Source organism: Erinaceus europaeus, chromosome 11 (assembly GCF_950295315.1).
Source record: "Erinaceus europaeus chromosome 11, mEriEur2.1, whole genome shotgun sequence".
In the NCBI taxonomy this organism is placed as follows: domain Eukaryota; kingdom Metazoa; phylum Chordata; class Mammalia; order Eulipotyphla; family Erinaceidae; genus Erinaceus; species Erinaceus europaeus.
The window spans coordinates 85,472,117-85,495,294 of record NC_080172.1 but is presented as its reverse complement, the minus strand read 5'-3'; the positions used below and the strand labels follow the sequence as shown (position 1 = coordinate 85,495,294).

General features: G+C 32.7%; 1 protein-coding gene across 2 annotated transcripts in view; it reads left to right on the top strand.

The window, feature by feature from the left end:
* Positions 1–23,178, top strand: part of COL11A1 (collagen type XI alpha 1 chain) — a 188,587-nt gene that overhangs the window by 153,132 nt on the left and 12,277 nt on the right. For both annotated transcript variants that reach the window (XM_007532663.2, XM_007532666.2), the window contains exons 50-62: positions 1,408–1,461; positions 2,102–2,209; positions 2,759–2,812; positions 3,379–3,432; positions 3,610–3,663; positions 14,468–14,521; positions 14,644–14,751; positions 15,237–15,290; positions 20,820–20,873; positions 21,796–21,903; positions 22,621–22,674; positions 22,766–22,801; positions 22,893–22,946. In XM_007532663.2, coding sequence (XP_007532725.2) covers positions 1,408–1,461; positions 2,102–2,209; positions 2,759–2,812; positions 3,379–3,432; positions 3,610–3,663; positions 14,468–14,521; positions 14,644–14,751; positions 15,237–15,290; positions 20,820–20,873; positions 21,796–21,903; positions 22,621–22,674; positions 22,766–22,801; positions 22,893–22,946 — 846 coding nt within the window. The remainder of the gene's footprint in view (positions 1–1,407; positions 1,462–2,101; positions 2,210–2,758; positions 2,813–3,378; positions 3,433–3,609; positions 3,664–14,467; positions 14,522–14,643; positions 14,752–15,236; positions 15,291–20,819; positions 20,874–21,795; positions 21,904–22,620; positions 22,675–22,765; positions 22,802–22,892; positions 22,947–23,178) is intronic.

Here is a 23,178-nt window from a genome sequence, read left to right as displayed (position 1 = left end):
ATCATTGCTCTTTACTGAATTTGTTATTTTATATCAATTATTTTCTCTAGAATGAGTATGGTATAATCATTCTTACTAGAAATATAAAAACAATTCAGAGAATAAAGTACTGCTGCAATATTTTAATTTTCCCATTATCTTTGAAACTATTTAATTTGGGTCACTTTAAAATAATATTAAATTCCTCATAAGTGATTGCTATTTATAGTGTGCACACTTAACCTTAATATACAAAAGGCAATCTTAATATATGCTTGGGAAAAAACAAGTAGGAGTATATTGCTTTCAAAATTAAAAGACTTTGTACTAAAAATGTGACCTTAAATTACGTTATGTAAATCTATCTTTTTAATTAACATTTTGTCCTTCTTTGCAAAAACTTTTGAGGGGCTGGATAGTAGTGCACCTGGTTGAGCACACGTTACAATGTTCAAGGGCCTAGGTTCAACCTCCCAACTCCCCAATTCCAAGCTTTGTGAGCGGTGAAGCAGTGTTGCAGGTGTCACTCTGTCTCTTTCCATTTCTATCACCAACCCTTCCCTCTTGATTTTTTCCAATAAATAAATAAAGATAACTTTAAAAAAAATAAGAATTTTTGAAATAACTAATAACATTCCAGGGGGAAGTGGGAGTGTGTCTAAAGGATGTTAGTGGACCTATGTAAAGGAAGACAATATGGTGGAGGTAGTAATGTGTAGACATCTATCATAGGAAGATAAACTGTAATCATTGGACAACACTTTTTTGTAAATCACTATTTTCCCAATAAAATGATTTGGGAAAAATATTAAAATAAAAAGCATTTGAAATCATCCCTCCAGCATCAAATCAATTTACATTTAAATTTGCAGTAGACACTGAGTTGAGGGGAGTAATAAAACATAGAGTTGCTAAAATACTTTGGTTATTTTTCCCTAGTTCTACTTTCTGTGAAGTCACCATGATGTAATGTGAAGCACAAGAAAATGTTTTGTATTCAATCAACTTTTTCTCTTTTCTCAAGCTTTATTGAAGTTAAATTGACAAATAGAAAAATATGTATTTAAGGTTTATAATTTGATGCCTTAATATTTATGTACTTAATATGAATATTGTGAAATCTTTCCCACAGTCAAGATATATATGGCTTCATATATTCTTCTTTACTAAAATTTGTTGTGAGAAAATGTACAATTTACTATACTAGGATATTTCAAGTATATTATTTAGTATTATATATTCTTTCTCCTATCCTGAAAAGAAAAGTAAAAATACCAAGTGCAGTAGCAGAAAAATATCCTTCCTATTATTAAAGCATCCCAGTGCCTTTTCTGTAACTTGATTCCCCTTAAAATGGCATGTTTATTAATGAAGTCATTTTATAAATATCATTTCTGTGTTCTGATCCTCATTTATTTTTTTTAATAGGGTGAGCCTGGAGAAGCTGGAAACCCAGGCCCCCCTGGGGAGGCAGGCACTGGTGTAAGTGCTCTCTTAATGCCAATAAAGTGTGTTAGCCGTTCAGGAATTCCTTGTAGAAACTGAAAATGTACAAATTAACTCATAGCCACAACTCACTTATTTAATTTTCCTTGCCATCCATTAAGAATAATCGCAAAGACAGAAATTATGTTTATATTTTTCACAATCTCTGCATATTTTAATTCACAGAGAATTTTTAAATCACATTTGCATAAATTCAAGTATTAATCTGTACACAGTTTATTGTATAATTGTAATCAGCTGTCCACAGAATAATAAAGCAAGCAGCACCACGTAAACATATGTGAATTATTATTAGAATTTAGATTTCATTATTTCTGGGGTTAATTTGGATCCCCACAAGATATTTGGCAATGTCTAAAGACATTATGGGGTTTTAACTGTGGAAGGCTAGCAGTTGCTGAGATAAAATGAGTGGAGAGGAGGAAATTCTCTTGTCTTGCAATGCACAGAATCGCCTTCCCTGCACCCTCCACCCAAACTCCCCCCATACACACACACACACACACACACACACACACACACACACACACACACATCTTTCTACCAGTGTATTGATAACTTAAAAATTATGATTTAAAACTTGCAAGTTAATTGTTTATGCTCATATGTTGTACAGGGTCCTAAAGGTGAAAGAGGAGAGAAAGGAGAAGCTGGCCCACCTGGTGCTGCAGGACCTCCTGGTGCTAAGGGACCACCAGGTGATGACGGTCCTAAGGGTAACCCGGTGAGTGATCTTGATCATCTTCCAAATGGCATTTATGTCAAAACAATTATTGAATTTTCATAGAAATATTAGAAATAGAAATTAGGGGGCGGGTGGTGGCACACCTGCTTGAGTGAACATTTCACAGTGTGCAGGGACACAGGTTCAAGTCCCCAGACCCCATCTACAGGGGGGAAACTTCACAGGTGGTGAAACAGGGCTACGGCTGTCTCTCTGTCTCTCTCCCTCTCTTAGGTCCCTCTTCCCTCTCCATTTTGGGCTGTCTCTAGAAAATAAATAAAATAAACATAGTAAAAAATAATTTTAACAAAAGATTAGGAAATATAGTCACATCGACCAAAGTATGTGAAGCAAACTTTTCATCACTTTATATTTTCGTAAGCTTTTTCAGTTGAGTTTGTTAAAAGCATATAGCAGGTAAAGAGAAATTTGCCCAGATGATTTTGCCATGTTTCACCTTTTAAAATTCAAACATTATGCTTTTATAAAATATTATGTTACCAAAAAAAGTTTTTCATTAATCTCCTTTCTTTTAAAATATCATCGTAGGGTCCTGTTGGTTTTCCTGGAGATCCTGGCCCTCCTGGGGAACCCGGCCCTGCAGTAAGTAAACAATAAATAAATAAATGAATAAATAAAGGCATTGTTTACTGAAGTTGTTGTTAATGTATCTGTGCTAAGGAGAATATTGTTACACAGCAAAATGTATCTAGGTGCAATATTTTGCTGTAGATCCGAGGACTCCAAAGGAAGGAGGTGGGAGGGAACTGAAAAGGGAGTGGAGATATATACTTATAAATGCTTATAAGAAAACATGGCACATAAAAAAATGAAAGAAAAGAAAAAGTAGTGGGGACTCAGTGTTCTAAGGAGAAGGAAGAGAACAAATTGTTAAAGAGTGTATTGTGTTGATATCTATCATAGAAAGATATGAAATTGTATACATATAAATAATAACAGTCTTGTAAATTATCATTTCCCCCTATAAAATCATCTATTAAGTAAAATATATTCAGGGAGTGTAACTTTTTCTATTTGCCTATATAGTATTAATTTCAAGAATTTCGTAACATGTCCAGCCCAAAACATGTATATGTGTATATATATTTTTTTTCTGACAAAGGGACTTAATTATAATACCTGGATTAATTTTCTGTTGTCTACAAAAGGGTCAAGATGGTATTGGTGGTGACAAGGGTGAAGATGGAGATCCTGGTCAACAGGTTAGTAAGCTCTGTTTTCATTTAATTTTTAGAGGAAGTTTAACAGTCTCATAGAGGCTGAGATTTTCCAGATAGATGTGAGAAAATGAAGAAAGATGGTTTGGCTCAGATTTTGAAAAGTACTGTTGGCCAGAAATAGTATCCAGTTGCTTAAATAGTATCTTTTACATTTTCTAGGGGCCCCCTGGTCCATCTGGTGAAGCTGGTCCACCAGGTCCCCCTGGAAAAAGAGTAAGTTCTTTAAATGCTTTATATGAAACATCAGTCTTTCAGCATACATGGGAAATAGCAAATTAATACTTTTTTATATTTTAACATTTGATTTATTTGATAGAGACAGAAAAAATTAGGGGGGAGGGGAAAATAGGGAGCAAGACAGAGAAACACCTACAGCCCTACTTCACTATTTGTGAAGCTGGGGACTTGAACTTGGGTCCTTGTATATGGTAATGTTTGTGCCTAACCTGGTGAGCCACCACAAAATACACTTCTTAATCTTATTCCCTCTCTAGCAGTCTTAAGCCTTAGAGGCCACTGTTATTTTCAAATGGTAATTTTATTTTATAGGATTATTTTATTCACATTGCACACTTGCATATAAATAGAGTGTGGAGGAATTTTAATATTGTCTTTTAGCAAAATAAATTTTAGCCATATTTTCACTTCATTTTTCCAGAAATGAGTCTAATTTGTATGAAATATTTTTGTATATGCCTTTTTCTTTACAGTGTAGTACAGTAGTAGTATAGTAGCAGTAGTAGCAGCAGCAGGAGCAGCAAAAGCATTTTGTTGTTCTTGTTGGCAGTTCCAAGCTATGGTTTTGATAGGAAAAAATGTGTTCTGTTGTTGGAACCACTGTTCTGTAATTATTAGAAAGTAATTACAAAGTAAAACATATTTTTAAAAATCTGTTGCTTATTTGGCCTGCAGTCTGGATTTTCTTAACATTTTACAGATAAGAGAGTGTTATTCTATTAGTTCAAACATTTTGGTAGAATAATTATATAAAATGTTCTTAAAATGGTGCTGAAATCATTTCTGAAGAAAAAAATGAAATTATTTTTTCCTCTGTTCATCAAGTATTTATTATAGGGATTATAAGGCAACGGAGTCATGTAACCTGATACTTTATTCAGCTTGATCATTTATTATCTTTTTTACTTTGCCAACTTGCATCTCTGTAGTTTCTTAGAGAGGACCTTCTACACAGAATTCAGCCTACCGTAAGATAGTTAATAAACTATAAAAATCATATACACTCACATACAATAATTCATTTTAACTCATAGTTATGAAATAGTTATCAAATATTTATGAGCATAATGTCATCATAAAGGAAAGAATCATAATTACTTTGATATAAAAGAAGCTAAAACCTTTTGAAGCATGGTAGATATTGGGAATAGAAGAATTATATCACTATTTTAATTTAATTTAATTATATATTTGAAAATTATCAGCTCACTCTATTATTCAAAGCTAAATCTTAGCCACAGCTGTCCAGTTAATTTTATTTTGTCAGGCATTTGTTTATTTGTAATAATTGATAGGTTCACCTAAATACAAATTAATACTTAAGATGTGTTATCTTAATATAGTGACAGAGTTGTGTAAAGTCTTTAGCCATTATCATAGAGCCATATCATAGCCATATCATAGAGCCATATCATATCATAATATGAATAGCTCATTTTCAAAACTGCATTATTTTGAAGTTTTAAACAAGTTAGGTACTAAAAATATAAAAATATAATAAAATATATCTTTGAGAAGAACAGAAAAATAAGGATTTAGGTAAGTGTATTCCTGCAGTCAGGAAAGGTGTCTCAGTAGACAGATTTCTCGTGTGTTTGAAGAATAGGGTTCACTTTCTGGACATTGTTTATGCTAAAACAATATCTTGGTATCTACATGTCTAACTCTAACTCATAGAATAGATTAATAAATATTTTTCAAAGATAGTGTGTTTAACAAAGCTACAAAATATATATGTATATAAATATTTTTATTGATATATATATATATATATACATATAGTCAATTTAGAGAGTCCAAGGGGGACTATATATATGTCATTTGTGATAAATTAGGCACTGGAGATAATTAGATGAAGAACAAACTATTAAATACAATGCTGGTGCAAATGCGTAATTACATAGAAAAACAAATCAAATTGGACCTTTTCCTTTTGAACAACATAAAAAGCAATTCTAGTTTAATTGAAATGCTAAATAAGGGAATAAAGTTTTGGAATATTTAAGGAAAAATATTGTAAGTGCTTTACAACCTTTAATCATAAATTTTGGCTTGGTCATGAACATGTAATCAGAATCAATGATATTGCTATATTAAGTGTACTAGAATGAAATGTTTTAATCTAAATTTTTGAAAAGGGATTTAAAATATTCTAAATATTTCTAACATAGAAAACTCATAGAGAATAAATGTTTTGTTGTACCTAAATATGTCCTATGAATTATGAGGAAAAACTCAAAGTATAGACAATATCAGTTAAAAAAATGAAAAGGTATTTGAAAGCAACATTTCACAACTAATGATGTGATACCTTATAAAAATGATATAAATATATTGTATTACATTCACCTGTTGACAAAAATTTACATCCTACAGAGAAAATGTTGGAAAAGTTGTTTTCAAAAGAACAATTGTGATTATCATAAACAGCAATTTTGAGTTAATTAGTATAACCACTTTTGAATAATCACTAAATACTATCTAATAGAATTTGACATACATTTGCCTACCCTAACTGTAATTCCAATCTTTAGTACATCTCTAGATGATATTTTACACACATTCATTGAGAAATACACATAAGAATACTCACATAAATGCGCTAAGATATATTCATAAACTGAAATACTATGTAGCAAAACAAGTGTATGGCATATGAATGAGCCAGTGCAAAGGAGTCTTGGACACCCGAATGTTTCCATGATGTTAAGGAAAAAAATAAAATTATGTATGTATTCCTATATGTATATGTGTGTGTTAATGGATTTAATTAACAAGACAGGCAGACCATTATTTAAAACATGTTGTTTAACATTTACACTTACATCAAAATACAGGATGTCAATTACACCACTGAGAAAGTGCTGCAGTACTTGGAAATAACATGTCATCAGTAATACATTGAGATGTGAGAGAGTAAAATAGCAGTCTCACAAGTTCACTGTATATATTTTTCTTTGGTAATTTTTAAAAAATGTAAATAGAGTTCTCCTTTTTGTGTTTTAATTAAATTAATCTCCTAAAAATTTCAGATTATTCTGTCCTCTCATTTTACATAATAATTTATGCAAATACAATGAGCTACATTTAATCTACTCTAGTCATTCTGTAAACAAAAGAAGATGCAATCATGAATTATTAATGACAAGGGAGTGGTGATGACTTTGCAGTGCTTACAAAGCTATTTACATCAGTGTTGGTACAGCAGAAAAATCAACTTTAGGTCTGTCACATTGAGCACTATTATATAGGTTCTACTCTTTTTTTAAAAAAAAGTGGCATCATTAAATTTAATCTGAAAGCTGTTTCACACATTGTGGTAAATTGTGTCCTACATTTGATCTGGATAAGCAGTCAGGATTAATTGGCTTCATCTGTTTTATATACTCTATTTCCTTCACCAGAATAAAACATGTTTTAATGGTGTGGGTGATTACTACAGTGTCAGCAACCTTATTATTTATGCTATAATTTGCTCTGTTATAGCATTGAAAATACTAGCACTGTTTTATATTACAATCAACCAAAAAGTTAATTTAGTCAAGAACTCTCCCTTAACCTTAAAAATAGGTGTTTTTGGTGGAAAAAACATAGACATATAGAATATTTACTCAATCTTTATCAACCGATGAACTTCTTAGAATATGCATCAGGTGTTCTCAGTTGCTGTTATAGCAAGAACACGTAGGCCCATTTAAAATTAAACCAATAAAGGATTTATTTAGAAAGTTACAATAATTATGAAGAAATGATTCTAGTTAAGAGAACAGGCAAAGTCTAACATCTGCAGTCAAACCACCCAAGAACACCATGTGTGAGGATAAGTCTGAAATCCAAAGCAAAAGGGAGCTGTGGTGAAGGTGACCAGGCCAAGAGAGTGCACTGCTCTGAGCCCCTCTTTTTATGCATTCCCCTCTGTGTCTCCTCCTCTGGCTGATGTCTTCACTCATATGCTAATATTCCCAAACTCCTGTTGGGGTCACAACAGCTGTTATATCAGAATCATCTCATCTGATTATAAACACCTTTTTTTTTTCTATCGAGAAATATGGCTTAGGATAAAAGTTCATTTTATTTCTGCATTTCTACTTTTTGCACTTGTGAAATGGACACAGTGATACAAAGCTTACTTAATGCAGTAGAGAACAGGACTTACATTGCTGCTAACTCTGGCTCATTCCCTTACACCACCATATGTCAGAATTGAATAGTCCTCCAGTCTCTGTCTCAGTCTTGTAAAGATAAACAAATGAATCTATAGGAAATATAAAGTGAGCACAATAGCTATTTAGTGCTGAAAGTGTGATTAAATGAAATCACTAAAATCTACACTATGAGTATGATGGCCCAGTGAATTTATCAGGAACTCAAACAGTAGAAGCTGTTTCTAGAGCAAAATAATGGGCTTTGAATTATGACATTGCTTCTCAATAAAATTAAAATGTTATACAGAATACACAGGTTGAGGAAAATAATGACATTCTAATATTTTATAATTTTAGTGTTGACATTGAAAAGAAAGCTTATTAGCAATAAATGCATGGTTATTTTGATGTAATCAATTTTATTTTGCATTACCATTTTACAGTGATCAGTACTCAGCTAACTCTGACATAGATGAAATAGGAATTAAATACATTTTCAAAATATATTTTTCCATAATTCTGTTGAATTAGATACATACTTGCATTTGTATTTATTTCAATATAACTTGTATTGTAATTTGTTATATATGTGCATACACTTTGAAAATTCATGTGATATATATTATAAAGGAATTCCCTGTGAAAACTCATCAAAATTGGAATATTAAAATTCTTGATAACTATGTTTTTAATAAAATTAACTAGTCAAGAAATAAGAACCTAGGACTATTTTTGAGAAATGATACTGTGATTTAATAGAACTAGTGAATGGAAAATATGCTGGTACTCAGTGTTCTGCACATATGTGAAGTCACCATCATGTATTTGGGTAAATACAAAGCACCTGATCTGAAAAGTGTAACAGGGCAAGAGTTGAAACTAATTGACAGAATTCTTTCTTCACCAATCGTTTTGTTAAGGCAGCAGATAGGGCAGCAAAATCTTTGATATAGAAGCCAATTAAATGTCATATTTTGGGAGGCGGGCAGTAGTGCAGCGGGTTAAACGCACATGGAGTGAAGCAGGACAGTAAGGATCCCGGATAGAGCCTCCTGTTTCCCACCTGAAGAGGGGGTCGCTTGACAGGCGATAAAGCAGGTCTGCAGGTGTCTTTCTCTCCCCGTCTTTCCCTCCTCTCTCGATTTCTCTCTGTCCTATCCAACACCAGCAATAACAATAATAACAGCAATAAAGGCAACAAATATGGAAAAAAAATGGCCTCCAGTAGCAGTAGATTCGCAGTGCAGGCACCAAGCCCTAGTGATAACCCTGGAGGCAAAAATAAATTAAATAAAATAAATACTTCTTTGTGGAAAGACTAAATATATTCCTGTGCAATAATTATTGATTTATATATGGATAGTTGAGTCAAATTAAAAATTGCCTGATCATTCCTTCCCTACTAGTCCAAATAATTATCTCAAGCATTTCATCTACTATGTGGAAATTAATACCTCCCTCATATACTTAGTTTCCCTATGTTGAAGGCAACAGGGAAGTCAACCAACATTTTTCTTGTAACATCTCCTAGCATAAGTAGCAATGATAAGTAATGTTTTCAAGTAGTATCACTTTTTTCCATGAGTGAATCTTAACATATAAATGACAACAGGCCTACCTAATAGAATAGTGATCAGAATGTTGCTTGTGGCAATGATACTGAAAAACAACATTCTAACAGTTATTGAACAAATAGGAAAATTAAATTGTTATTTGTAGTACATGACATTCTGCTATGTATTTGCAACATCTGAGAATAAATGAATAACACCTTAAGACATTTAGAATATTGTAAAGTTAGTGTCAATAATTCATGGAATTTTAATACTAAGATTATCATAATTATTGTTTGAAATAAAAATTAATTCTCTTTTATTTAAAAAAGTGGTCTTATTGAGATTTTTCTCGATTAAACTATGTATTCCCTTAAAGTTTCAGTTTTATTTATTTACTAATTGAAAATTCCATGAAAGCGCATTTCTGACACCCAAGTGGTACAAATTTGTGACATGAATTGGGGGAAAATAAATTACAGTTTAATAAAATAAAATGTGAATAGAGAATAGAAGGTTCCATTGTATGTGTTCTTTCTCATCTCAGGGTCTCATTCATGTTTGGTTGCACAGTTTCTTGGCAGACTTTTTTCATTAAGAAAGACTGAGAGCAAAAGAGAGCAACAGAGAGGGTGTGACACCACAGCTTTGGCATGTAATGTGTATTTAAATATGTTCTTTCTTTATTTTATTATGATACAGAGAGAAATAGCGAGAGAGAAGTAAAGAGAGACACCTACAGCACTGCTCCAACCACTTATGAAGTTCCCCTCTGCGGGTAGAGGAGACCAGAAGCCTTAATAATGGTCATCATTTTTTTAAAAATTTTTTAACTAATCTTTTATTTGTTTGATGGAGACATCCAGAAATTGAGAAGGGGGATATAGAGATAGAGATAGAGAGAAAGAGAGAGAGAGAGAGAGAGAGAGACCGACCTGCAATACTGCTTCACCACTTGTGAAGCTTCCCCTCAGCAGGTGGGGACTGGTGCTTGAACCTGGGTCCTTGAGCATTTGTAATATATGTGCTCAACCAGATGAGCCACCACCCGGCCCCGGGTGCTCATATTCTGATTTGTGTGCTTTGTTGGTTGCATGCAGCCTGGCCCCTATTGTGTATTTTATATGAAGTATATTTCTCCCACAGAAGAAAATTCTATGGAACAGTGACTATCATTGGAAAATGAACAGGGATCTGTTTTATTGTACCATGTTTTAGAAAGCATTTCCTTTTCAGAACACTCGTAACAGTAAAAATATGGGAGTAGTTTATTAGATTAAATCGTTGCCCCACTGATTATGTAGATATAAAGTACATAAATGTCAAAGAATCAATAAATCTTTTTAGAATGGAATAACACTTGATCTGAATTCATGATACTGCTATGCTTTGTTTGCATTTAAAAACTAAGCTCATTAAACTTGAATTTTCTTTTTCTCTTTTCAGGGAAAAAAAAAGCTGGTATATTTTTGAGATAGATGATTACTTGCCTTTTCAAAAGCCATACATTGAGTCAAGTATTTCAGTGTGTTAGAGCATAGAATTTGACTACCCAAGACTCCAGAAATTCCAAGTTCAGTACCTGGCACAACCATAGAGCAGAGCTGTTCAACAGTGCTCTAGTCTCTTCCCTGTCATCTCATCCTGTTTCTCATAAAAGTAAATAGTTTGAGAGGAAAAAATATAGTAGACTAGGAGGTTACATGTAATGGATATAACTCTTGCCTTGTAAGCATGAGGTCAGGACTTCAGACCCCAGCAACACATATTCCAGCATAATGTTCTCTCTCTCTCTCTCTCTCTTTCTTCTCCTTCCCTCCCTTCATGTCTCCCTTTCTTGTCAATAAACAAATCTTTAAAAATGCATTTATAAATTTTCTATAACATAAAGGTATTTATATATGTGCAAATGTGCTTTTATGTGATTAGTTTGATGAAATTCCTTCAAAAAAAAAGAAAACTCATTATACACTGAATTTGTTAAATTCTCTCCAATCTCAATCATTATGGTTATTTAATCACCTTGTATATGCTTATATTTTATACATTACTCCAAAATAACTTATGCCTTAACTCTTAAATCTAGAAAGTAAAGATTATACTTCAAAGAAGAAATGTTTTTGTATAAATAGTACTAATTCTGGAAGACACGCTTAAGATTTAAGGCATATATTACTATTATATTGGTGCTGCCTACAAATATTATTCATGCAATATACATCATTGTTATTTTGAGGTACTATAACACCATAGATGCCTAACAGTATGTAAAATTATAGTGATAAAATGAATTACTAATGTTTCAATTGAATCTCAGAGGTAAGTTTTGTTTTTTTTTCAGTTTTTTGTTTGTTTGTTTTTGCCTCCAGGGTTATCTCTAGGGCTTGGTGCCTGCACCACAAATCCACTGCTCCTGGAGGCCATTTTTTCCATTTTCTTGTTGTTGTTATTGTTGGATAGGACAGAGAGAAATTGAGAAAAGAGGGGAATGCAGAGAGGGGGAGAGAAAGACACTTGCAGACATGCTTCACCGCTAATGTGCACACCATTGCCCAACTCCCCAAATAAACTGAAGTCATGACAGGTGTATTACTTGCCAAGGGTCATATAGCTGGATAGTAACAGTCAATATTTAAATACTGGATGATCTCATTTACAAGTTATATTTAAGAATCAAAGCAAGAAAAAGTGAACCTAAGGGTGAAACTTGGATTGGGTGAGATACAATCCACCAAAGGACAGACTTGAATTAGGGGGAAATAAGACAGAGAGAATATATATACATATATATATATATATATATATATATATATATATATATATATATATATATATCCACCTATGCATAATAATGAAGACAGATGGGCTGGTGGTGGGAGTGGTGTGCAAACACATATTAGGGAGAGAAAAGAAACTAAATCTATGTGTCAGCTATTATCCTGTAAATCATTATTTTGCATTATAGTGATACAGCAGATAAAAGAAATTGAAGGTACACTGTTTACAGTATTAAACACTACATTTCATGCTTGTGTTTGATACTACTACCACACTAGAGAAATTAAAATATATCATATATAAATTTAGCAACAATTCTCTAGAGAATTCCTGTTGATAACATTTAAGGATGAACGGACTAGAAATTACTTTTTTAAGTGTTGCACAGCTAGGAGAGATACCTGAGTAGTTATGCAAAAGACTTTTCATAACTGAAGCTTCAAAGTCCCAGGAACTGTCCCTGGCACCACCATAGCTGAAACATACAATATTAGTAAGCTGTGTTCTGATTTAAAAGGGAAATAGAAAAAAAAATAGACATCTAAAAAGAAAAAGAATAGAACTAGATAAACAGAGACCTGGCAAAGATAAATGAATATATACAACTAATACTTGAACAGCACAGGTTTGAGTTATGCATGCCTATGTATACACTTATTTATCTTTTTTGGTTCTTTTTTGCCTCCAGGGGTTATCGCTGGGGCTCAGTGCCTGCACTACAAATCCACTGCTCCTGGTGTCCTTTTTTTTTCTTTTCTTTCTTTTTTTTTTTAAGGCAAAGAAAAAATTGAGAGGAAAAAGGAAGAAGACAGGGAGAGAGAAAAACACTTGCAGATCTGCTTCACCGCTTGTGAAGTGACTCCACCCTGCAGGTGGGAAGCCAGGGGCTTGAACCAGAATCCTTGTGTAGGTCCTTTGTATGGTGCACTTCCTACTATGGGCATTTAAACTGGTGTGCCATCGCCTGGCCCCCTATACATACTTTTTTTAAAAAAAAAATCTATTTGTGTTTCCTCATTCCTAATTTAAGTCAACCTCAGTTATCAATTTGCTGATTACGTTGGTGGAAATCTGCCTGTACTAGAGGGTGAATTAATTTATACTTGAGTTTTTATGGTGGTGAGGGGTAAAAAGTAAAAGTGTTAAAGGGCTGCGTGTGCCTCCAGCATCCCACCCCAGCATTGGATGTCAACCATATTTATTCCCCCTATCAATCAATACAACAGTGCAAGAGTAAGACAGGCAATAGGACAGATATTCTCTTAAGCTTTAGCTTGACACTTTGAAAATAAGGGTGTTTTTTTCTTCTTTCACTTTTTAGGTTTCAATAAGTGATGTGGTTTTATACCACTTGTATGTGTGAAAAACATATTCCCAGAAAATAAAACACTGTATTTATAGACTGCCAAACATTAAGTGGTTTATAAAAATGTTCATGAATATAGATATTCTAATTAGTAAAGAAGCCACTGGTAAAATACAAAAGTGAGAGTCAGATCAGATGCATTCAACTAATTCCTAAATGATGCTAAGTAAGGATGGCTTAAGCATTTCTTTGAAAATTCCATGCTAACTTACATTTTATTATATTTTCTACTTAATCGGTGCTTCGCTTATTTCTCATTAATCTAATTGTGAATTTGTGGTACTGGAGAAATAACTCACAGTGTGCAAGCACCTGACCCACAATTATGTCTCTGCATCACATGGAAGTGCCACAACACTACAGAGAAAGCTCAGGTTAGGTATTGGACTCCCTCCCCTCCCCTCCCCTCCCCTCCCCTCCCCTCCCCTCCCCTCCTTTCCTCTCTTCTCCTCTCCTTTCCTCCTCTCCTTTCCTCTTCTCATGAAAAAGACAGCCCAGGAAGCCAGGCGGTGGCACAACAAGTTAAGCTCACATGGCACAAAGGGCAAGGGCAAGAGCAGGTCTGCAGGTGCTTATCTTTCTCTACCCCTCTCTGTCTTCCTCTCCTCTCTCCATTTCTCTCTGTCCTAACAACGATGACATCAATAACAACAATAATAAGTACAACAACAATAAAAACAAGGGCAACAAAGGGAAAATAAATAAATAAAATAAAAAAGAGAGAGATTATCGAGTCTGAGGCTTCGAATTTCCAGGTTCAATCCCTCACATCGTCATAAGTCAGAGCTGAGCAGTAAAATAAATAAATAAATAAATAAATAAATAAAATAAATTTAAAAATCTTAACTATTGGGAAGTGTTACAAATTAAACTGAAAATGTTGTAGATAGATTCTTTTTATATTTGGAACTATTTTAAATGAAATGTTATTTTTATAGGGTCCTCCTGGAGCTACGGGTCCAGAGGGAAGACAAGGTGAAAAGGGTGCTAAGGTAAAATATATTCTGTCTGTCTTATTAGTTAAGAGCTCCTGTGTATGTCAAGGAGCCTCTATTTCAGTACTTTCCTAAAAACTAGAGAATTTAATATTTTCATACACTGTGTCTTCAAACAGGGTGAAGCAGGTGCTGAAGGTCCTGCTGGAAAAACTGGTCCAGTTGGTCCTCAGGGGCCAGCTGGAAAGCCTGGTCCAGAAGGTCTCCGGGGCATCCCTGGTCCAGTGGTGAGCATCAATATTAAGAGATAGCATCTTAAAATAATGTGTTATAATTTAAAAGTTCTGAATGTATATCAACATTGTTTCATAAATCAGTATTTTATGAGAATTCACTGACCATTTGGTGATTATTGAGTAATAATTAAGGTCATATTAAATATTAAATTAAAATATTTGATAAGTTTGTGATGAAATTGTAACTTAGAGAGAAAGAAGATGAAACCTAAGATTAAACCTAAGATGAAATCCTAAAATGAAACCTAAGATGAAATCCGAAGATTTCAAATCACACATATATATACATATATTTATGAAATACATATAGCTATTAATATAGGCACACATAATAAAATAAAAGTGTATGTAATATTTGTAGTTGTTCTTGTGATGAAATGTATAGGTAATGCTTTCTTCCTTTTATATGTCTAAAGTTAAAAGAGAGAATATGTATGTTTTGTTAATAATGATAAAGACATGTTCATTTCCCATAGGGAGAACAAGGTCTTCCTGGAGCTGCAGGCCAAGATGGGCCACCTGGTCCTATGGTGAGTAGAACATTTTTTTGTTTAGAAATAGAAAAGTCCTGAAATTATATTGTATATAAAGTAGAATTCCTATAATTTTATCTTATTGATTGACCTATATTTTGTATGACAATCAAGGAAACATGTTAGATAAAACTGAAGAAAATGATCTTGACTAATAGATTATATGAAGACTATGCACTTTGACCAAAAAGGCCTTTTCTTTCTTATGTCTTTTGGATAAGAATTTGTCCCTTCTGAATAAAATGTCATTAATGAGAGACAGTTTTTATTTCTAAATATGGACAGTTCCCTCAAATACAAGCAATTACACTTAGTTTCCTGGCTCTTGATTTAATAAGTAATATTAGCATAGCCATACAGTGAACCCTTCACCAAATAAATTACTCTTCTCATGAGTCACACAGACCAAAATATAAATTATTAATTTCCATCTTTATGAAGATATTATTATTGTTGAAACACTAAAATTTTATCACTACGATAAATTCTATGTGTAAACAATGTGCTTATGAAATATATAGTAAGGCATTTAGTTAACTAACATACTGCTTGCAGATGGGGTTTATTATAGGAACCAAGGATATTCTCACTACAAAATCTGGGCAAAAGTAGTGATCTTGTTTATAAATAGAATTTCAAAAACAGGAAGAGAAAGGACAAACACAAAGTGAAGCTTGCACTGGGCTTGATGTACTATATCAAAGCAAAGGACTCATCAGAAAGAAGGGAGGGAGAGATGGAGAGGGTAGGGGACTTTGGAGTTCTAGTGCAAGATAGTAGAAAAGGATTACCTAAATTGGGAGAGAGAGAGTTTTGCAAACTCCTATCACAGAGAGATAAAGAACTGTAACCATGTATCAACAACTACACTGTAATCCATTAACCTCCCAAAAAAAAGAAAAAGAAAGAAGGGAAGAGAGAAAAAGAAGAAGAAAAAAAGAGAGAGAAAGAGGATGAAAATTGAGAGGGAGAGAGAGTGAGAATGTAAGTATAGCCTGTTAAAAAACATTGCTTATTACCTGAGAAGTTTCATATATGGTAGAGATACTTGAACTGTATTGTCCAAATCCAATTATGTGTAAAATGATTAATCAAAACAGTAAACACAGCACTATGCAAGTGAGATGCATATTGGTTTAAATGGATAAATTCTTCTGTATAGTAATTTAATTTTTACAAAAATTCCTCATATCATGAGTAGGATAGTTGTCTGAATGATGTATCCATACATACTTAGAAAGGCATCAAAAATGAGATTTATAATCCTAATCATTCAGGAAGAACTTGGGCAAGTCCTTTAAGTAAAGAAAATAACAAAACTTTCCTGCAACATTCCAAGTATCTTATGCATCACAGGGATTAGTTTCAAGCTTAATTGAAAAGTTACTTTGTTAACAAACTCCAGAAGCTGGGCAGTGGTGCACCCAGTCGAGTATACACATTACTATGTGCAAGCCCTTAGTACTGCAGATGTCTTTCTCTCTCTCTCTCTCTCTCTCTCTCTCTCTCTCTCCCCTTCTATCCCTTTGCTTCTCAATTTCTCTTTGTTCTTATCCAATAAATAATAAATCAACAAAATAATTATAAAACGAATTTAGACATAAATCTTTCAAAAAAGATATTAATCTTGAAATGACTTAAAAAAGAAAATTATTAAATCTCTCTTATTCCACTGGCATATTAATAGTAGCCTGGCTGAAATAAGATCCCCATAGATAATAAACTCATTGCAGAGAGTTGGCTTAATATCAACCTAAGATTTTCCAGAAACCTTTTTCTGCTTATTTCAGATTTTCCAATAAGTATCCTGACCTTTCTCCAGAGGAAATAAAAAAACATCATGCTAGAGATTTCCTTGAGATAATATTAAAAATAAAACCATCAGTTATGCCATATAATACCAGTTCACAAAAGTTTATACTTTTGACTTTTAGGTTAAATGTACATTTACAGGGTGAAGGAATGAACAAAGCAAAATCTTTTAGCAAAGTAAAAGGGAAGCATCAGAATTTAATGCCTCAAGTGCCATTCCTTTCTCAGACTGCTTATCCTATTAGAAAGTATCTATAATGTGAATATATTGTTATTTTATATAGTTTCATTGTGGCATCTAAATTAAATGAAAATTCTACTTGGTCCTTCTTGGGTGATGGTGTGTAGGATAATTATCTTCAGAATACCTTTGATGGCAATTTAATACAATTTTCCACTCATTGAAGAACATTTTGGTTTATTAATAGTAAGCAATCTCTGAGTCAGAAGCAGTACATCATATTTCTATGCTTAAGGTGATCAACAATCTAGCCAAGCTCTTGAGTTTCAGGTCAATGACTACCACAAGTAACTTTTTTTTCCTTATTTTTTTAACCACAAGTAACTTAAAGGGTCAGTAATTTTTAAGAAAGTTACTCATGGGAGTCGGGCAATAGAGCAGCAGGTTAAACACAGGTAGTGCAAAGTGCAAAGACCAGCTCAAAGAAAGTTACTCAATTTTCATCTTATTTATTTTTTGAGTATTTTCATTTGTAAAATAAGAATGTTCATAGAATCTGTTTCATAGAATGTTGTAAAGTTTAAATAGAGATATTAATATCATCTACTCCCTGGGGTTCTATGTTAACAGAAATAATTGTAATGTTCTTAGATCATTGATACTAGTAACACCAAAAAATGATTAAATGAATGAATTAATGATTAATGTTTTGAAAAGTAAGCAATTTTATACTGGCTAGTGAAAAGTAAATTTGACCTCACTAGTGTGTATGCATCACCAATAAAGTTGTTTGCAAATCACTGACTTCATTGTTAAAACATATGGAAGAGATCAGCAAACACAAACTAACTTGAAGTAGTTAGATTACAAAATGACTATTACAATAGAATTGAACAGAAGGTGCTAGATATACTCTGAGTAGGACTGTTTACATATCATGTCTGGAATATTTGACTAGCTAGAAATCTGTTATAGATGATTAAAGAAGCAAAGTAGAGGCTTAAGTGTGTATAAAGTGTGGGAGGTAAAATTAACAGAAGTATAAAAAATTGTGTATAAAACTTTGCATTAGAATCTAAATTTAATCCTTTTGTGACACATCTGAATATTTTCTACATAATGTCTTTTCTTTAATGATAATTGTAAATATATATATTCACCCACATCCAAGTCTATGCATACTTCAGCTTAATTTTTGCTGGAGCTCTGCACTTGTTTCATCTCCTTTCACCTTAGAGGCACTGTCTGTAATTTCCTACTGTAACATTTAACTAGTCAGAAAAAAATACCATAGAATTCCTGTTTTAAAAATCTTTGAAGTACAATTTAGCTGTTCAGTTAGTATAAGACTGTGTTCATCATTCCAGAATGACAGTTACACAATTACATTATTGAACTCTAAAAGAGAATCTATTACATATATACACATACATACATGCATATGGCAATTTAACTATTTTATATTAAATTTTAGAATGAAAATTCTATGGAATAGAATAAAACATTTTAATCTTTTAAAGTGTTGTCTGCTTTCTCTATGCTATCTTTTCTACTAGAGTTCAGGCATGAGACAGTATTTATTTTCTTTAAAGTTTAAAAGAATTAGTGTTCATTCCCTCTTACTCATTTATGAATAATATTTATACAAAAGAGTTAAAATGCATTAAACATACAAATGATATGTTGCATATTTCTTGTTAAGTCTGTGCAATTAGAATAGCTTATTTTGGTGAGCTCTGTATATATTTCAGTTATTAGCCTCTGTTTGATGTATGGCATGTAAATATCTCCTGTTGCTTGGGGGGGTTGGCTTCTTTGCTTTTGAGATACTTTTTAAATGGGGACTCCATCAAATTTTTATGTTTTTTAATGTCATTTTGTGTTTTTTCTTTTTTAACTACATGAACCTCATATTTTTAGAAAATTATGCACTGAAACAATTTTTGCATTATATTTCAAGGATATATCATCATACCTTAAGTTCAACAAAGTTCAATTTACTTTTTAGCATGTAATATGATGAAGATGGGACCTTATAGAATTATTTGATGGCTTACATTATTCATTTGTTATTTCCTTAAAAAAAATGTGAGGTTGAGCAATAGTATTTTCCTAATTTATTCGCCAGCATTTCTAATTAGATATAGAGAGAATATAAATATTCTACAAAAAAAGTATCAAAGTTGTAAGACTAAATAAACAATTAATATTTTAATATTAACAAAAAGGAGATCCTTTATTCTGTTATGTTTAACATTGCTATGTTAACCAAACCTGGCTCCAAAGAACCATTTTTCCAAAACCTTAATATATATCAAAACTATGAAATATTTGGTAAATCACCCACTCTGAAGGGCAGACACATTAACGTGAGTAAGGACTCAGGTTCAAACCCCTGGCCACCACATGGGAGCACCAAGCAAAGGGGAAACTTCATGAGCAGTGAAACAGGGTTGTGGTATTTTCCTCCTTCTCGTTCCACATATTTCTCTCTCTCTCTCTCTCTCTCTCTCTCTCTCTCTCTCTCTCTCTCTCTATATATATATATATATATATATATATATATATATATATATTTCAGCTTCTTTTGTCTCTGAAGAAAAATTAAAAATAAAAGAAAGTCCACAAAGGAGTGGTAGAATCATTTACTGAGGAGTTCCAGAGAAGCCATAGTGACAAAAACAAAACAAACAAATCTATGAAACAGATTATTGTTTCTAATTTCAGAATTACTAATTAAGTTGATTTTGCTAAAATATATGAACTTATTTGCTACTGAGTTTATAAGTGATGCTACTCTGCATTTCTCAGTGACGTACTTTGAGATCACATTTTGATATTGTGGCTAACTATTAAACTATGTTTTTTTTTCTTAATTCCATTTATTGGTGTTATTTATTCCAAGATCACAACTTAAATATAATGGTGTATTGTTCCTATTTCTATAGCAAGAATTTAAGAAATATACTAAAACTGTGTCTTTGTCCTTTCGAGATACTACAATTTTTAGAGACTTCCAATCCTACAGTGTAACTTTATACAAATCCTTTAAAAACCTAACTAGTTTCTCAAACGCAGTCATCCATATACAGAAATCATTGACAATCAATACAAATGAAATACATTAGTGATGACATTATAGAATCTATATTTCAGAATTTTCGGCAGAAGACAACAGTTAATTCAGTATTCACTATATATTCGAAAGCGGCAGTAAGATCACAAAGCACTAATTAAAATGCACTCTTTGGTAAATAGCTAATTTTTTTTTCTTTTATAACTTTTGCTAATACAAGGAATAATTGGGGGGAAATTATCTACACACATGGTATTGATTGATGCTATGATTTCTCTGATATCCCATCATTAATTTTGAAACAACTTTATTCAGAATCTTAAAAGGTAAATTAACACCAGCCAGTATTTTAAACTCCATTTTATAATCTAGATCAAACTTACCCTGTAACCTTTAACTTTTAGTACAGTTTTTTGTATAGTATCTGATATCATTGTTTTCATGATTTATTATTTAGGGGCCTCCTGGTTTACCTGGCCTCAAAGGTGACCCTGGCTCCAAAGGTGAAAAGGTGAGAATCAAAGGATGTATTATTACAATTTTGACATTTAATAGAAACGATATTTTGCTGTTTCAAATCACCTACAAGGAACTTTCAAAGAGTAGTTTTGTTATTTTCACAATAGAAAAATGTTCAGTCCATTAACTTCCCAGATGAATTTAGAGTCGAGAAAATGTACAAATTAATAGTAAGAAATATACCCAAGTTTAGTGTTTTATTTTCTCTATGTTCCCTTGTAGGAAACATAAGGAGAAAGCATATGGTTATACCAAATTCACTATTCAGAAAATAAACAGATATAAAACAAAAGGCTCATTTTGATGTTTTCAATCATGAAAATCAGAATTAAACTTGAATATCTTTTAAGTAGCAGTATTTGAAATAAGATATATTTCATATTGATTTGCCAAGGAATATGCTAAGTGACATAAAATAATTAAAGAAAATAAGTCCTTTGTAAAATGGCATTCATGTTTTTGGATTATTTTAAGTTTTCAGATATCTCTGAAAGACTGTAAAGTCTCTGACAAATTGAAAACTTTTCATATCTATATAATAAGGTATTTATTAACGTAATGAATTGTCAAGTGTTATTTCACCAGTGTTACCTGTGGTCATTGAGGTCTTATAGTTGAGAAAATTCCTTGTAAATACAAAATCACCAAAGATAATATTTTTCAATAGCATTTTGTTCCCATGAACTCCCAAACCTTAATAAAGGTCTCACTAGCTATAGTAGCACATTATCCTGTTAGTTGAAGGGTCTAATCCTGTATTTCCTTTAGAAAGGTAATGTATTTTTACACAGTTCGTTCAGTTCTATCCAGCTTTATATGTCATGAATTTAATGTATGATTGTCTTGTGAATATAAATTAATAGTATGGTTATAATTTACATATTGTTATCGTTTCTTTCCTCTACCTTCCAAAGGGACATCCTGGTTTAATTGGCTTGATTGGTCCTCCAGGAGAGCAAGGTGAAAAGGGTGACAGAGGACTCCCTGGAACTCAAGGATCTCCAGGAGCTAAGGGAGATGGGGTGAGTAAGACATAAATGATTTGTCTTACTCCTGCAAAGATGCATACACACTGCATACACACGTCTTCCCTCCACACACTCCTCTATACTAGAGTAAGGAAATAATTCACATCTATGCTGCAATCTTCTTAGTGGTGTTTTCAAAAATAAATTTATTCAGCCTTAAAGTAAATAAAATTGTTAATATTTTAAAAAGTTGTAGTTCAGTAGTAAATATCTAAATACTATTCCCTAATACATACAGTCATTACTCTGAACATTCCTTGAATATATCAAAAAGATTTTAGAGAGTCCAGCAAGGAAAAGAAACAATTCATATTATCTTGTAAAAAAAAATGTGTTGATACCCAGCTCCCCACCTGCAGGGGAGTCGCTTCACAGGTGGTGAAGCAGGTCTGCAGGTGTCTATCTTTCTCTCCCCTTCTCTGCCTTCCCCTCCTCTCACCATTTCTCTCTGTCCTAGCGAATAATGAGGACACCAACAACAACAACAATAATACTGCAACAACAATGAAAAACAACAAGGGCAACAAATGGGAAAATAAATAAAATTTTAAAATGTGTTGATAGGTTTACAATGGAAAATGTTGCTTATTATTAAACATTTTTTTATTTTCAGTAATTTTTTTCTATGCATTTCCAATGTGTACTCTAATGCCAGACATGAAAATGGGAATAACTGTGGAAAATATTTATTTTGGATGATTCTCTCCATAGGGAATTCCAGGTCCTGCTGGCCCTATAGGTCCACCTGGTCCTCCAGGCTTACCAGTAAGTACTAGAAGAAAGAACTTTATACAGTAGAGATAATAAATATCTACAAAATCTTCCAGATCTTTATCTGTATGTTTGTATTTTCCAGGGCCCTCAAGGTCCAAAGGGTAACAAAGGCTCTTCTGTAAGTACTTGTTCTTTTGGCATTTAATTGGCCCATATGTCTATCTAAATATGTGGTTCACTATTGATGTTATCCTTTTCCTTTCTTATAGGGACCTGCTGGTCAAAAGGGTGATAGTGGTCTTCCAGGACCTCCTGGGCCTCCAGTAAGTGCATAGTTATAAGAGTGATTTTCTAACAGTCACTATCCTAAAACAGTCAGTGATTTTTCTCAATGTATAAGGATGAGAAAGTCACATAGTCTCCAAAGTGCTGGAGATATAACAAACACATCAGATCTACATACAAAAACATATTTTGTTTTTCCCTTTGATTATAGATATACCTAAACTTCATATTATGACCATCTTTATTTATTCAAGAAAAATCATATACATA